The 15,499-nt window shown below is 44.9% G+C and overlaps 1 protein-coding gene across 15 annotated transcripts in view; it reads right to left on the bottom strand.

Annotated features, from left to right (window-relative positions):
- The window catches only part of UPF3A (UPF3A regulator of nonsense mediated mRNA decay), a 34,240-nt gene that overhangs the window by 7,209 nt on the left and 11,532 nt on the right, over positions 1-15,499 (bottom strand). For 2 of the 15 annotated variants that reach the window (XM_046028224.1, XM_046028225.1), the window contains exons 8-11: positions 11,534-11,664; positions 9,590-9,887; positions 7,050-7,198; positions 3,513-5,364 (exon numbers count right to left, since the gene is read on the bottom strand). In XM_046028224.1, the coding sequence (XP_045884180.1) occupies positions 5,304-5,364; positions 7,050-7,198; positions 9,590-9,887; positions 11,534-11,664 (639 nt within the window). In that variant the 3' untranslated portion in view covers positions 3,513-5,303. The other 13 variants (XM_046028226.1, XM_046028227.1, XM_046028233.1 and 10 more) reach the window with 11 other exon arrangements.

The following is a 15,499-nucleotide window of genomic DNA, read 5'->3' as shown; positions in this document are numbered from 1 at the left end:
TACCTCTTAACCTCCCTTCACCCATTTTGCCCATCCCCCCCCCCCCCAGCCCCTTCTCCCCTCTGGCAACCACTGGTTTACTCTCCGTACTTAGGAGTCTTTCTGTTTGTTTTTAGATTGTACATATAAGTGAAATCATTTGTATTGCTTTTGTTCTGATTTATTTCACTTAGCATAAAACCCTCTAGGTCCAAACATGCTGTCGCAAATGGCAAGATCTCATTCCTTTTTTGTGACTGAGTAATATTCCATCATCTGCATATATACACGCGCGTGCACGCGCACACACACACACACATATATGTAACATCTTTACCCATTTATGGATGGACACGAGCTCCTTCTGTATCTTGGCTACTGTAAATAATGCTACAATAAACACAGGGGTACATGTATCTTTTCAAATTAGAGTTTTTGTTTTCTTTGGGAAAATAACCAGCAGTGGAATTACTGAATTATACGGTATTTCCATTTTTAGTTTTCTCAGGGACTTCTATACCATATTCCACAGTGGCTGCACCAATTTACACTCCCACTAGAGCACTGCACAAGGGTTCCCTCTTCTCCACATCCTCTCCAGCACTTGTTACCTCTTGTCTTTTTTATTCTACCCATTCTGAATAGAATCTAAATTTAATAGAAGTGTGGTCTCACATTATGGTATTAATTTGCATTTCCCTGATGATTGGTGATGTTGTGAACCTTTTCGTGTATTTTTTTTTTTTTTTGAAGATTATTTATTTGTCAGAGAGCACACAAGCAGGGGGAGTGGCAGAGGGGGAAGCAGGCTCCGGGCTGAGCAAGGGGCCCAAGATGTGTGGCTCAATTCAAGGATCCTCGGATCATGAGGTCCCAAAGGCAGATGCTTAACAGACTGAGCCACCCAGGTGCCCCCTTTTGACCCGCTTTGTCTTTGGGAAAATGTCTTCTCAGGTCTTCTGCCCACTTATTAATCAGATTGCTTGTTTTCTCAGAACTGATAGAATCTTGATGTATTTGGGATATTAACCCTTCATCAGACATGTCATTTGCAAGTATCTTCTATTCTGTAGGTTGCCTTTTTGTTTTGTTGGTGGTTTCCTTTGCTGTGCAGAGGCTTTTCATTTTGGTACCATCCCAAGAGTTTATGTTTGCTTTTGTTCCCTTGCCTGAGATGCAGCACCCACCAGTACGTTGCTAAGGCTGATTTCTACCAGATTGATGCCTGTGGTTTAGGAGTTTTATGGTCTCAGGTCTCACAGTTATGTCTTTAATCTGTCTGGAGTTTATTTCTGTGTGTGGTGTAAGAAAGTGGTCTGATTTCATTTCTCGGCCTGCAGCTGTCCAGAACGCAGCACTATTTGTTGGGGAAATCTTTCCCCCGCTGAGTATTCTTACTTCCTTTGCTGTAGATCCATGGACCCTCTACTTCACGTTGGTACACATCTTTTCAGACATTTTCTAGCACACACAAACATCCAGTGTGTTTAACTACTTAAAGCACATCTTGCAATTCTAACTTTGTCACACACTGTGGACATTTCAGCATCAGTATTCTGCCAGCCAGACATTGCCCATTTCTCCCATTACAGCAGGGCGTAGGGACAGCTGGTGTGCTTACTGTCTGTACTTGTGCGGGTCTGTATGTAGGATGCAGTGTTAGGAGTTCAAATGCTAGCTGGAGGACACTTCCATTTTATGTTTTGACGTGGCACTCTTTGCCAGAGGAATTTTCTTTATAACGTAGGAATGACCAAATCTTGTTGGGATGATCCAGGAGAGGGGAGCCACCACCGGGTTCCTTCCTGCATCCTCTCGGTCCTCAGGCTTCCTGGGACAGGCCTGTCTCACTCAGCTGCAGCCACCGCTAACAAAATACCACTGAAGGGCAGCTTCAGACACAGATACTTATCTCACAGTTCTGGAGGCCAGAAGTCCAAGATCAAGGTGCCAGGTATTTCGGTGAGGACTCCCTGGCTTGCAGACGGGCACCTTCTGGTGTCTCCTCTTACAAGAACACTAATCCTATCAGAGCAGGGCCCCATCCTTATAAGCCCATTTAACACTGATTACTTTTTCACTCCAGATACATTCGTATGGGGGAGGGAGGAGGGTTAGGGCTTTAATACATGAACTCTGTGGGGACAAAGTTCAGTCCATAGCAAGGCTTGAGTCTGGATATCACGGTTTCTACCATCTGTTAAGACATCCAATAAATGCCAGAGTTTGGTACCCAAACATCTCCTACATTGGCCTTCACACCCCACAGTGGTATAAGAATCCTTTGTCAAATCAGTTGTTCCACTTTTTAGTTCGGAAAAGTAGGGTCCAAGTGATGTAGGAAATGCCTACCCACGCATGTGTGGCCAGGTAATTATATGTAGGCACACAGCTCTCTGGCCCCTTGACATGACAATAATTTCTACCATAACAATAATTTGAACTGTTCTACTATAAATGCTATTATTGTTGAAAAATGCCATTCCTCTATGGGATAGACTGCTTAAGTCTGCCAGGACATCTTTTATTGCTTTTGTGATACAAAGTTACTAATGTAATTATTTTTCCTTTAGATGTGTAACTGAAGAATTTGGGGAGAATTTAAAACATTACATGATAAACATGCTTTCGATACAAAGGAGAAGCACTTACAAGAAGCTGTTAGCTTTCCACCAAAATGCAGCCCAACAGAAGCTCACACAGAGAAGACAGCATTTTTCTAGACTTCACTGAAGTGACAAAATTTCTTAAAGATTTAAAAACTGAATCTTCATACAGCAATTACTATCATTAGAACTTGCTATAGCTGGGACCGGGTTAAAGCAATTAACTGGTGGATTTAAGTAGGCTAATTTGCTTTAAAAAAAAAAAAAACAACAGACAAAAACCCTGTTGACTGAATACTGTTCTGAATATAAACTAATTTTCTGTCATTTTTTTTTTTTTTTGCTATTAACACAGATCAAATCAAATACCTAATTCTTCACTTTACTTAATTCTTCACTTTAATCTCTGACATGTCCTTAATTTTAAAGATAGGAAGAACGGAATAGCAAACAAATCTACTTAAAGTGTAGGTAATTCTCTCTCCTTTTATCAGAGTTGAGAAAACAGATACAAATGAGAATTTCATGACCGGCGAACCTAAAAGATCCTTTCTCGTGGTGTGATGTGAAGAAGCGGACGCTCCTCACCAGCTGGGTCCCCTACATGGGCAGGACTGTGGCCAGAGGTGCCCCCAGGCCACGGCCACACACCCTGCTTTCCTTGTGGAGATCTGTACAGAGAACCTGTTGCCCATGAGCTGCCTCATCTTACCCCAAAGGTCTCATTGTCACATGACTCACGAAGTGGGAGATGATTAATCAGTAAGCACTATTATCAAGCAAGTGAGAACTTGTTTCCAAAGATGTAAATGAGATTCTTCAGAGTGTCTAATTCATGTCAGATTTGAGGAATTTCTTCAGTTAGCTGGTGTTTATAACTTACTAGCAACACTGAGATCCATTAAAATACTGATAGTTAATGTTCTGCTTTGCTATGTTCGCATTTAAATATAATTATTAAAAATATTAGATAGCCAAATAAAACCAGACTGGGATCTAAAATGAGAAACAATAGAAAAAAAAAAAAAGAAAATTTTCAAAGGCAAATATAGAAGGCAAACCAGAAGGCGGCCAGCCGCACACCGCCCCTCCGTCACACTGAGCACTGCCCGTGATGTAGGCTGCAACTCCCATGGGGTATGTCCATGTGAAGAACATTTCTGCCATTTCTTAGACATGTGGCAAGCTCAGAAACCTTTTTTATCTGGGTAATTATTAATAAAAACTTTACAAATATGAAAGCAGCTTCTGACTTCGCCAGCAACAGGTGCTAGACATCTCTAACCCTGTTTGCTAGTTTATAAAAGGGAGTTCATCTATGTCCTACCCAACCAGTCTTAGAAGTGAGTCTAAGCCGAAACTGGCAAGTGTATATGGAAGTGTTCTATACTGAGGTAACCCATCATACAGATGTATTATTGTTCTAAATCAGGAATGTCAAAGTGACTTTCGGGAAGCCGTGGGGACAGATCTCAGGAAACTCTCAGAGGGAGTACTACATTTTATCTACGTATTTTCCAGCTTTATTGAGGTATAACTGACAGATGGGTAACACTTAACGTGTACAACATACTCATTTGTAAAATGTATACATTATGAAAGGATTCACAGTTTGCATCACCTCACATATTTGCACTTTTTCTGATGAGAAAACTCTCCTCTTTGCAAATTCCAATTATACAATACAGTGTTATCAACAGTCATTATGTCGTACATAAGGTCCTCGACCTTAATCTTGTAACTGAATAACCTAGGACTTTCACTAACCTCTCCCTATTTCCCTCACACACGAGTCCTGTCAGCCACCATTTTTACTGTTTCTAGGAGTTGGATTTTTTTTCTTCTCCACACCGTACCTGGAAGTGACACTATGCAGTGTTTGTCTTTTTCGTCCGGCTTACTTCACGAAGCATATTGCCCTCCTAGTCCATCCGGTGTTGAAGATGGCAGGGTTTCCTTTTGTGAGCCCACATAATATTCCATTTTCCTCATCCATCCATCCATCGTGGACACTAGGTCACTTCCATACCCGGGCTACTGTGAACGATGCTGGGATGAACGTGTGAACAGGTACCTCTTTAAGGCAGCGCTTCTGCTCCCTTTGGATCTGTGCCCACAGTGGCACTGCTGATCTGTTTTTAATGTCTTGAGGAATCTCCACACTGCCATACCGTAGTGGCTTTACTACTAGGCATTCCCACCAATGGTGCACAAGGGTTCCCTTTCCTTCCCATCCTTGCCAAGACGCTCTCTCTTGTCTGTGTGATTTTAACTACTCTGACAGGTGTGAGGTGGTATTTCCTTGGGGTTTTGGTTTCTATTTCTCTGATGAGCAATGGTGTTGCGCACCTTTTCGTGTACCTGTTGGCCATCTGGGATGTCCTCTTTGAAAAAGATCTATTTGGGTCTTTTGCCCCCTTTTTTTATTGGGTAATTTGTAGTTTTTTTGCTGTTGAGTTGTATGAATTCCTCACATATTTTGGATATTAACCCCTTATTAGGTATCTTGTGTTAAGATATTTTTTTCTCTCCATGGGCTGCATTTTCATTTTATAAATGGGTTCCTTTCGTGTGAAACTTTTTTTAGTCCTAATGTAGTTCCATTTGTTTATTTTTATTTTTGTTGTCTTTGCTTTTCACGTCAAATATAAAAAATGATCGTGAAGACTGGTGACAAGGATCGAATCCTCTATGTTTCTTTCCAGGAATTTTATGGTTTCAGGTCTTATGCTGAGTCTTCAGTCCATCTTGGTTCCACTTGTGTTTCCAGATCAAAGCCCTATACGTAATGAGCAGTGAGAACACAGTGGCTTACTCACTGGGAGTTCCACTCTGATCCATACTCTCAGTAGGAGTCAGCAAACTACGGTCCACAGGCCAAATATGGCCTGCTGCGTGTTTTTGTAAATAAAATTTTATTGGAACACAGCCCTGTCCATTCATTATGTATTGCCTAGTGGCAGAGTTTACAACTCGTAACAGAGACCGGAGAGTCTGCAGTATCTCAAACAGTCACTACCTGTCCCTTCTCCGTCAGTGCTGGCTGTGCTGGGTCACACGGACGTCACTAAATCACAGCAAGTCCTTCTCACCCCTCCCCCACCAATTCTGGGAGTCCCAGAGTCAAGAGCAAAAACACAGCAATGCCACAGTACAGAGTATCTGTCCAACAGCCAAATGTCTTTAACAATAGAGGAGTAAGTCTCAGGTCGTTTTGTTTTGTTTTTTTAAGAATTAATTTACTTATCTGAGAGAGAGAAACAGGGATAGGAAAAGAAAACACAAGCAGGGTGGAGGGGGGGAGAGAAACAGGCTCTCCACTGACCAGGGAGCCCGACACAGGGGTTGATCGCAGGACCCAAAGTTCATGACCTGAGCCATCAGGTGCCGCAAATGCTCAGGTTTTCGATGAACACTTCATATTTAGTAAGGAATAATCAACAAAATACTCAGGTAATTAAAGCTACATTCTGAAAAGCAATATTTTATTATGTAAAATTCAATGTAGGAAAAGTACCATAACTGGAATTCAAATCCATAGCAACTAAAAGTATTTAATATGTGGTCCAAAGCATAGTGCCAAAACATTCATGTTTAAAAATTCCGCTAACATTAAAAAATACTATGAATGCATAATTGCAGAAAGCTCCATTAAGTCCTTTCGAGACTGCAAAAAGGAAAACCCCAGATGCTGCACTAAGTTATCCCCGTCCCCAAATAATGCCCTCTGTCACCCCAGCAGCCCTTCCGTAACAGCGGTCACACACCACGAGCAGCACACCCACCCAAAGGCCGTGAAAAAAGTCAGTGGCCAAACTGTTGAAGGGGCAGTACTTCAAGCTGTGGACTTCACGTGGCGGCAACGCTCCTGTCCTAGGGGCTACGGCACGCAGACGTCAGAGAATGCTCCCGGCACGCGGCACGGGTGTCTGGACCACCAGCTTACAATGGCATGAGCGCAGCTCCCTCCCTCCCCTCTTTTAAACTACAGCTCGCTCTCTCTCTCACACACACACACACACACACACACGAGATCCAGATCCCAACAGATCACTCACCCACAACCGTGAAGAACTCAAAGTACAGGTTATTCCCACAACATGTTTCAAGTGCTTCCGAGTTCACACTGGTACAAAACTAATATTCTTCCCTGTTGTAATCATACATTTCTACTTTTCAAGAGAGATTATCTGTTCTGTTTTGGCTAGACAGTATATACTAGTTTATACTAAAAACAGTAAGATCTATGACAACTTTTCAATTTTTTAACAGATTGCTTCTTTCTTAAGAATGGTTTCTAGATGTTTCTGTACCACATTTATATTTCTAGTTTCCGATTTCCTCATAAGGAGTGAATGTACCTTGCGAGTTATACTCGAGGCTAATTGATACATTTCTGGATGCCCTTTCTAACCCGTAAAACGCTGAATGGGAGCTTCCCATCAAGCGTGCGCGCTGACTCACCCTGCCTCTTCACTCTTCTGGGAACCAGCACACGCCGAATCTTCGGCCTCGCCCCTGCTCCCATCACGGCCCTCCACGGAGACTCCCCCACCAGTCTCTCGCGCTCGGATGCGAGCTCCTGGCTGGTACAGCTGCAAGGCTGGCTGGTCCTGCCAGGACAAAGGCAGGGGCAGTTACCCTCCCAAAGGCTGGCCATCTAGGAGGGAGCAAAACACCACTGCTTCCAGGGTCCGACGACCCTAACTAGCTGAAGCAGATCAGTCTTGCGGCTGAAAATCTGCCTTTTTCACATCATGGTCTCAGACACCAGGCATTTTGAAGCCAACAAAAGCCATGAAAAGGAAGACAGTTAATATTTAATAACCCGAAAGAAGGTAAAATTGGTGTCTGGGAAAATGTAAGGCTCAAACCCAGAACACCCCAGAGCCAGTGGAGTCTCGGTGTTCCCCTCCCAGGTGGAGAGGAGAGGATTTACACACACGCCTCAGCCCCTCCAACTCATCAGGCAGGGTAAACACACAGCCTGAGACAAAGCAAGGCTTGGCCAGAGGTGGCTTTTAGGGTCATGAGCCAAATTCATAACATCTATAATGACCACCTTCCATGTGGCTTATCCCTGACTGTCTCCACCTGACCGAACTCTGAGGTGGAGGAACACACGATGCTTGAATCAAGTGTGTCAACGGGGCGTCTGTGTGGCTCAGTCACTGAGCGGCCGCCTTCAGCTCTGGTCATGATCCAGGGTCCCGGGATCGAGCCCCACGTTGGGCTCCCTGCTCCCTACTCCCCTGCTTGTGTTTCCTCTCTTGCTGTCTCTTGCTTGTCCCTCTGTCAAATAAATGCAGAAAATCTTTGAAAGAAAATCAAGTGTGTAAAATACTACTGAACTGTTTCAGGACACCAGGATGGTGAGGCCAGCGAAGGACCAAGGGACACTGAAGGTTAAGGATCAGGAGCACCAGTGAGAAGCCAGACAGCTCTGCCCTGGAGGAGACGGGGATCAACCAAGCCCTGGCTCAGGGGAGCCTCACGCTCCTGCACCCCTTCCCTTGGCCACCTGGGGGCCCAGGCACATCCCGCAAGATGTCGCCCACCAACTCACCTCTACCCACGCCCAGGCCCCACGGTCACCACCAGGACATCTACCGTTTCCTTAGCAGGCACCTGGCCAGTGAAGAGCGCGGGAAGGTCTGGGCAGGGGCGGTGGGTCTGAATCCCCGTGCACACAGAGGCACAGGGGTCCCAGGCCACCTCCTGCCTGTGGCCAACACACACGGTCCTGCTTTTCACCAGGACAATACTGGCTGCACAGACGGTGAAAGGACACTGTAACCTGCCAGGCCTCATACGAAAGGTGCCATTAGCACAAGGCACCTTATTACCTCCAGAGCCTCACAGTTAACTGAGAGGAGTCCCGACACCTAACGATATGCAAACACAGACCACTCACGGCTGCCGCATCAGCAGGCAGCTGAGACAGTGTTCATGAAACAACTCCCACCCAAAAGACCCACGGCTGGACCTGCACTTCAAGTAACTACAGAAACCTCTGAGTGATACAGACAGTCAAGGCTGCAGATAAGACGGCTCCCCTTGGGGCGCCGGGGGCCTCAGTCGTTGGGCGTCTGCCTTGAGCTCAGGTCATGATCCCAGGGAACTGGGATCGAGCCCTGCATCAGGCTCCCTGCTCTACGGGAGGCCTGCCTCTCCCTCTCCCATTCCCCCTGCACATCCCCCCTGTGTTTCCTCTCTCTGTCAAATAAATTAAAAAGGGAAAAAAAAAGAAGGCTCCCCTCTTGCCAGTAGCTCTACCTTGCCTTTACTGAGAACATTTCAAAAAACCACATTACTGGTACCAGCAACACCTTGGGTGGATCTGAAGGGAATTCTGCGGAGTGAGAAAGCCAATTTCAGGTCGCACACCGTGTGCTTCCGCTTCTGAAGCATAAACGACAACATCGTGCAGACGGAGGACCGCGTGCTTGTCGCGGTCAGGGATGGGGTGGCGGGAGGGTGTGGCCGGCAGCCCGGGGAGCCTCGGAGCCCTCGGTCATCGGGTGGTCGGGTCGTGGGGGGACTGGCTGCACCATGGGGCCTGGCCCTGGAAGGGAGGGGACCCCATTAGTACTGCTTCTCTGCGACAACGTGATCCGAATACAAATAAACTCCTGGGGGGAAAGAAAGCCATTTGGCAGTCTAAGTGGACAGTTCCAACCCTTTGCCAACTACACGCACCTGACGCATATTTAGGAGCCACTGACTGTCTCCTGAGAACCAGGAGTACGTTACGTTACTAGTAACGTAAGAGAAAGCTCCAGAGTGTCAGGAAACGCAGCTCCTGGCAGTGCACTCCCTGAGGGGCAGAACCCAGCAGGGGCAGACTTCCCACTGTCCGAGTGTGTGCTCCGGAATCTCGACACTCCTAATGTGGATTTCTCTGTTTCGGCTAAACAAAGGAACTTCCGTTTGGCAAAGCAGGTGTAAGCCTACAGATGTGCAGCTGATACTTGTAAGGTTGGTGAATGAACGAACAAAAGAACCTTGTTTCCCAGGCGCTCCGCCTTGGGTGCTGGGCCGCCTTCACTCCTGTGCTCTCTCCTGGGCCACTCTGCCGCCTCCACAGGGACGCCACTGTCCTGGTTCCCCTTCTTCCCTCTGTCTGGGGGGACTCCTTTCCCCCACTTTGGCTCTTCTTCGTTTCTCCTTGAAAACTTGTCTAACTCACAGTGGGCTCTGTGCTTTCTGCTGTCGTCCACATGGCATCTTTGTGTTTCAGGCTCTTTTTCTCGAAATCCTCTCTCCATCTCCCTTTGCTCTTTATCACTGTCATTCTGTGACCTGTGATTCAATACAAATTCTCAGTAACCTCAGTTAGGTATGCTGCTTCTCGAGTACCTGTCTTCCCATCCAGACCACAAGTTACCGAAGAGGCAGGGACTACCTAAGTCTGCTTGTCAGCGCATCGCAGGCGTGCACGTAATGCGCACACCACAGGCATTCAGGAAAAAATGGCTGAAAGATGAATCGACAATAGTAACCACAGTATCTACGGTTAACCCTAAACGACACACATAACAGGCATGTATCCTTACTTTTCTAATTCTCAGTAACCCCTCAAAGTAAATATAACTCCCCCCTTTACAGATAAAGTCCAGGAGACCAAACGGCTCATGTGACTTTCCTAGTGGCCCAAGTCCACATCCATCAAGACACAGAGATGATACTGATGGCTTGGTTTCTGCTTCAGGTGTAGCTAAAATTAACTCTGATTTACTCATTTTTATACATATATTACACTGGCAAATGCACAATAAATAAATAAGTGGCTGCTTAGCTCCTTTGGTTCTTAAAGTCTTTCCCTTCACAACCCACAGGTAAAAATCCTCACATGCTATCTGCGGCTTCCCCTCAAAACAGAAGCAGTAGGACTGGTGGGGAGAAAAAGATCCATAAGCAAAGCGTAAATTCATGCCAGAAACATGACAAAAGGCCCTGCTATAATAGCATAAGCAATAATACAAACACCTCCAGCAGAACCATGGTGCTAACAGATCTCAGATTTCATAATCATGTATGAATTCATTCTACAAACAAATCAATAAACCAGAACCCCCCAAAAGAGGGAAACTTTGTTTCTTTTTTTTTAATCACAAGTCTGTGTGGAAGAAAGACAGTAAGAAGTAATTCAGATTGCTGTTTCTAGGAGGCAAACGGCAGCCTAAACCCATGACCCTGCCATCCTGCCTGCAAACGTAAATTCACTTCCAGACACCTCAGAAGCAGAGCAGCCCTGGCTCTGGGAAGCTCCAGCGTGTCCTGATGCCGTGCGTGCGCAGGAGCCCTGGGCCAGGGAAACGAGGAGCCTCAGTACACTTTGCCCCGTGGACTGCGGAGGTGACCGAACCTGGAGGCTCAGGGGCAGGCTCAGAGGCAGGAGGGAGGGGCTCCACCTGACAAGGTTCTGACAGGTCTCTCTGGCCACTGTGCAGAAACCGTCCCATTCCCACAGAAGCCCTGCTTGCGCTCCTGTCATGAGCAGCATGTCACAAGCAGCTGAGAAGTACATGCCCACAGCCCGAGAAAGCAGGGCTAATGGAACACGAGGACCCACAGCTGCCGGTCAAATTCCACGGAAGGGCCACAGGGATGTTAACACCAACGAAGGAATCCTAGCACTTGGACAAGAGAGCGCGAAGGAGATCCTGAAGACCTAAAGGGCGATGATGGGAATCCAAAGGAAGAGGCCAGGACAGGCACAGCTAAGGAACCAGGAGAAGGACGTGTCCCTGCTTGGAAGACAGACCTGAAGCTGCAGATAAAAGGAGCTGAGTTCCTAGTATGACCAAGGAGAATTAAAGGTGTGGAGAAGCATAGCGTGGTAAAATCCCTGAATTCCACAAGCAGTATGAAATACAAGCGCTTGTACTAAGACAGGACAGTCTGTGATCCTTCATGCGGTCAAAGCAACAGAAGCGCGGGCTTACTTTTCCCTGGGCTCCTCCGCCAAGCTCCCAGAGGGCGTGGGCTCCCGCTTTCCACCTCCAGCATCCACTTCCTCGGCTCTTTCTCTTGGCTTTTCAGTTGGCTCCTCCCCCTTTTCTGGTTTCTTAAGAAGCTAAGAAATTATAATGTCAGGAGAATGTCACTTTTGGAGTACTGTATAAATGAAGACGTTTAATAATAAATTAAAAATATAAAACATTGAGCGCAAATGTCCGGATAGCAAAAAAAGGTGAGCTAAAGGTGCAGCAACCAGGTTTTTGGTTAAGTACTGAGGGGAACGTCCAGTCAATGAAATACTACAATGATGAAGAACGATTTAGGCCAGTTGATGTGATGAGAAGATGTTCTTATTGATGAATGAATGACCTGGTCTCTATTTATATGTTTACACGCACAGAAAAACATCTAAAAGGCTGGCAACAGCCTCTGGTAATAGTAATGATTTTCAGGTGGTGATGGAACTGCAATGATCTTTCTTTTTGTCACCAAGTTCTAGGTTTTTCTAAAATGAACAAGTGCTGCTTTTGTAATAAGTAAAAATATACTGTTTAAAATGCTGCTTTTATACTGATGACTTTTAGAATAACCTTTTTGAAAACACGTCTTATTCTTTCTTTAATCAGCCTGAGCAGGTCTTTGAATCTGGGCCTTCCCCCAATTCTCTTTGAAATTCAAGTGCCACGGGTAAGTCAGTTTATAAAACAAAAGTAGAAGGCATACTTCCGAAAATTTTTCTCTAACTTATAAAAGTGAGCACATTTTAAATTGTACTACAGCAAAATTACACACAGATAATTAAAACTACATGAGTTCATCTAAGAATGAAACAGAGAAAATGTAAGACCGAATATGGGAAGTTGCTTCTCGTCACAGATGTGCACTACGCTAACTTACATGCTCTTATTCTGCCTGCGGGGTCTGTGAATTTAAACATCTCCTTTCAGATATCTACGATATTTATGATTTAAGGTTTTATTTATTTATCTGGTAGTGTACGCACAAGGAGAGGGAGTGGCAGGCAGAAGGAGACGCAGACTCCCCGCTGAGAAGGGAGCCCGTACTTGCAGCTAGATCGAAGGACCCTGGGATCATGACCTCAGCCAAAGGCAGACACTAAACCGAATGACCCACTTAGGTGCCCCTATTAACATATATATATTTTTTAAAGATTTTATTTATTTATTTGACAGAGAGAAACACAGCGAGAGAGGGAACACAGCAGAGGGAGTGGGAGAGGGAGAAGCAGACTCCCCACAGAACAGGGAGCCTGATGCAGGGCTCGATCCCAGGACCCTGGGATCATGACTTGAGCTGAAGGCAGACGCTTAACAACTGAGCTACCCACGCTCTCCGACATACTTTTTAATTAAAAAGGTAACATATGCTGGTAATAAAAGTAAACCGCAAGGAAGTGTAATAGTTTATGTTTCCACCCATCCATCCAACAAATAATTTTGTGCACCTGTAAATCGTTTTTACCTCCAACACTTCTGAAACCAAATGTGTGGTGTCCTTTCCAACACCATCTCTCCAGCCCTCCAACACAGACTTCGTCCTACAATTCCATTCAGTTTTGACACTAGCTAGCTGGAATTAATGTCAGGTTGCACAAACCTGTCCCCACTTCAGACGTCTGAAGGTACCCATGGCCTCAGCCACCTGTCATCTCACTGGCATATGCAAGACACTCCAGAGATGGCAAGGATTTTAAGAGCTATGTGCCAGGAACCGGGGAAAAAGACTGTGTTGGGTCCTAGGAATATAGTTGTGAATAAGAGACAAGTGCCCACCATGAAGGAATTCACAGGACGTTCTAGCTGAGGCAGTGGTCATCGTGCGGGAAGGGGAGTATGCAGTAACAAAACAGAAAAAGTGAACCAGATATTCTTAGGTGTCATGCTACAAACATCGACCAAAACAGAAAAAAAGGACAGAGAGATGTAGGGTGAGGAGTGATGGCTTCTCAAGGGGTTCAGGGAGGGTCTCTCTATGGAGGTTAAGACAGGATGAGGAAACACTTATAAGAAAACTTAAGTGTTGGGAGAAAGCTCCCTGTGGAAGAAAGCAAGCAGAGGCCTAGGGTGCAATCAGACTGGCAAAGGGAAGAGGAGAGAGGGAGGGAGGAGGAAAGAGGGAGGGAGGGGAAAGGGGGAGAAGGAGGTAAGAGGGAGCGGGGAGGAGCCAGGCACCCGCGGAGGTGGAAGCCGATGCCGTATTTTCTGTGCGTCCACCCAGCCCACATCTGTTTTTAACAAGTTTTGTGAAAAAGATCACACAACTTTGTTAATAATGTAATCTATCTCCTATACGATGTGTATATTCAGGAATTTTATTTGTTAACTTTGGTAAACTAACTTCCTACTTCAACTTAAGCTCATTACTTAGTTTTAGAGTCCCCAGAGGAAAATAAAAACAGCTGGGTTGCTTATATAATAGTTTTCTTTATTGTTGAAAATAGCCATGAGGAACTCTCTCCGCAGCTGTCATTTTTATATTAACACCAACTCTTTTAGCATTTCTTCACTGATTTTATTTTTCAGGTTAAAACAAATTTTTTTTTTTTTTAAAGATTTATTTATTTGACAGAGAGAAATCACAAGAGAGGCAGGCAGAGAGAGAGGAGGAAGCAGGCTCTCCACTGAGCAGAAAGCCCGATGCGGGACTCGATCCCAGGACCCCGAGATCATGACCTGAGCTGAAGGCAGCGGCTTAACCCACTGAGCCACCCAGGCGCCCCAGGTTAAAAAAATTTTTAATTCTCGAAGTGATTTGTGTATCAGACATCCCTCCAGCTAGTGACCACCTATAAGGAGAAACTGATTTAGAAGCAAAGGCCTAGAAAAAAGTTTCGCCTCCCTTGAAGAAATGGCGTTTTTTCCTCACGGATAATGAAACTGTTTCCCATCAAGCACATCAGAAACTAATCGATGATGGATAAAGATGTAAAACAAATATATGTACACGTATGTATGTATGTACCCACGTATATATGCAAGTATACATGTTTATATACACGTATATATTACATGAATATGCGCATACATTTACATAATCATATGCATCCATACATACATTCAATATGCATGTACGCATATGCTTACACACGTATATAACATGTTATATATACACGCGTATACACATGAATATGTATGTGTACTTACATATTCATATATACCCACACATACATTCAATATACACACATGAGTACACATGTTTCTACACACATGCATATACGCATGAAAATATGTCTCCAATGGAATACTATGCAGCCATCAAAAAGAATGAAATCTTGCCATCTGCAACAACGTGGATGGACTAGCAGGTACCATGCTAAGCAAAATGGATCAATCAGAGAAAGGCAATCATCATATGATATAACTGATATGTGGAATTTACGAAAGAAAACCAGATGATCATAGGGGAAGAGAGGGAAAACTAAAACAAGACGAAATCAGAGAGGCTGACAAACTGTAAGAGACTCTTATCATAGGGGACAAACTGAGGGCTGCTGCAGGGGAGGGGCTGGGGACGGGCTAAACGGGGGATGGGCAGTACGAAGGGCACGGGGTGCGATGAGCCCTGGGTGTTATTTAAGACTAATGAATCACCGACCTCTACCTCTGAAACTAGTAATACACTATATGTTAACTGAATTTAAATTAAAATATATATATATATAAAAGAAACTAATCTATGGCTCAATTATGCCGACTCTGACCTCTTCCCCATCCTCTCCCTTTCTACTCTATCTTCCCTCAAGTCCTGATCTTTTATTTTCTTTTTTATGATACAATTTTAATGAACCCCTAAAAGTACTTCAAAGCCTTCTTGGAATGAAGGAAAATAAATATTAGGTTGAAATCTAGGTTTGCTAAGGTCACCTGGGCAGATATCAACAAGGGGGGGGCTCACACTGGAGCACCCTCTTTTACATGGGGAAGAACTAC

This window comes from Meles meles, chromosome 14 (genome assembly GCF_922984935.1).
Source record: "Meles meles chromosome 14, mMelMel3.1 paternal haplotype, whole genome shotgun sequence".
NCBI lineage: Eukaryota > Metazoa > Chordata > Mammalia > Carnivora > Mustelidae > Meles > Meles meles.
The sequence above is the reverse complement of the archived record's forward strand: the minus strand, read 5'-3'. Positions and strand labels throughout refer to the sequence as shown.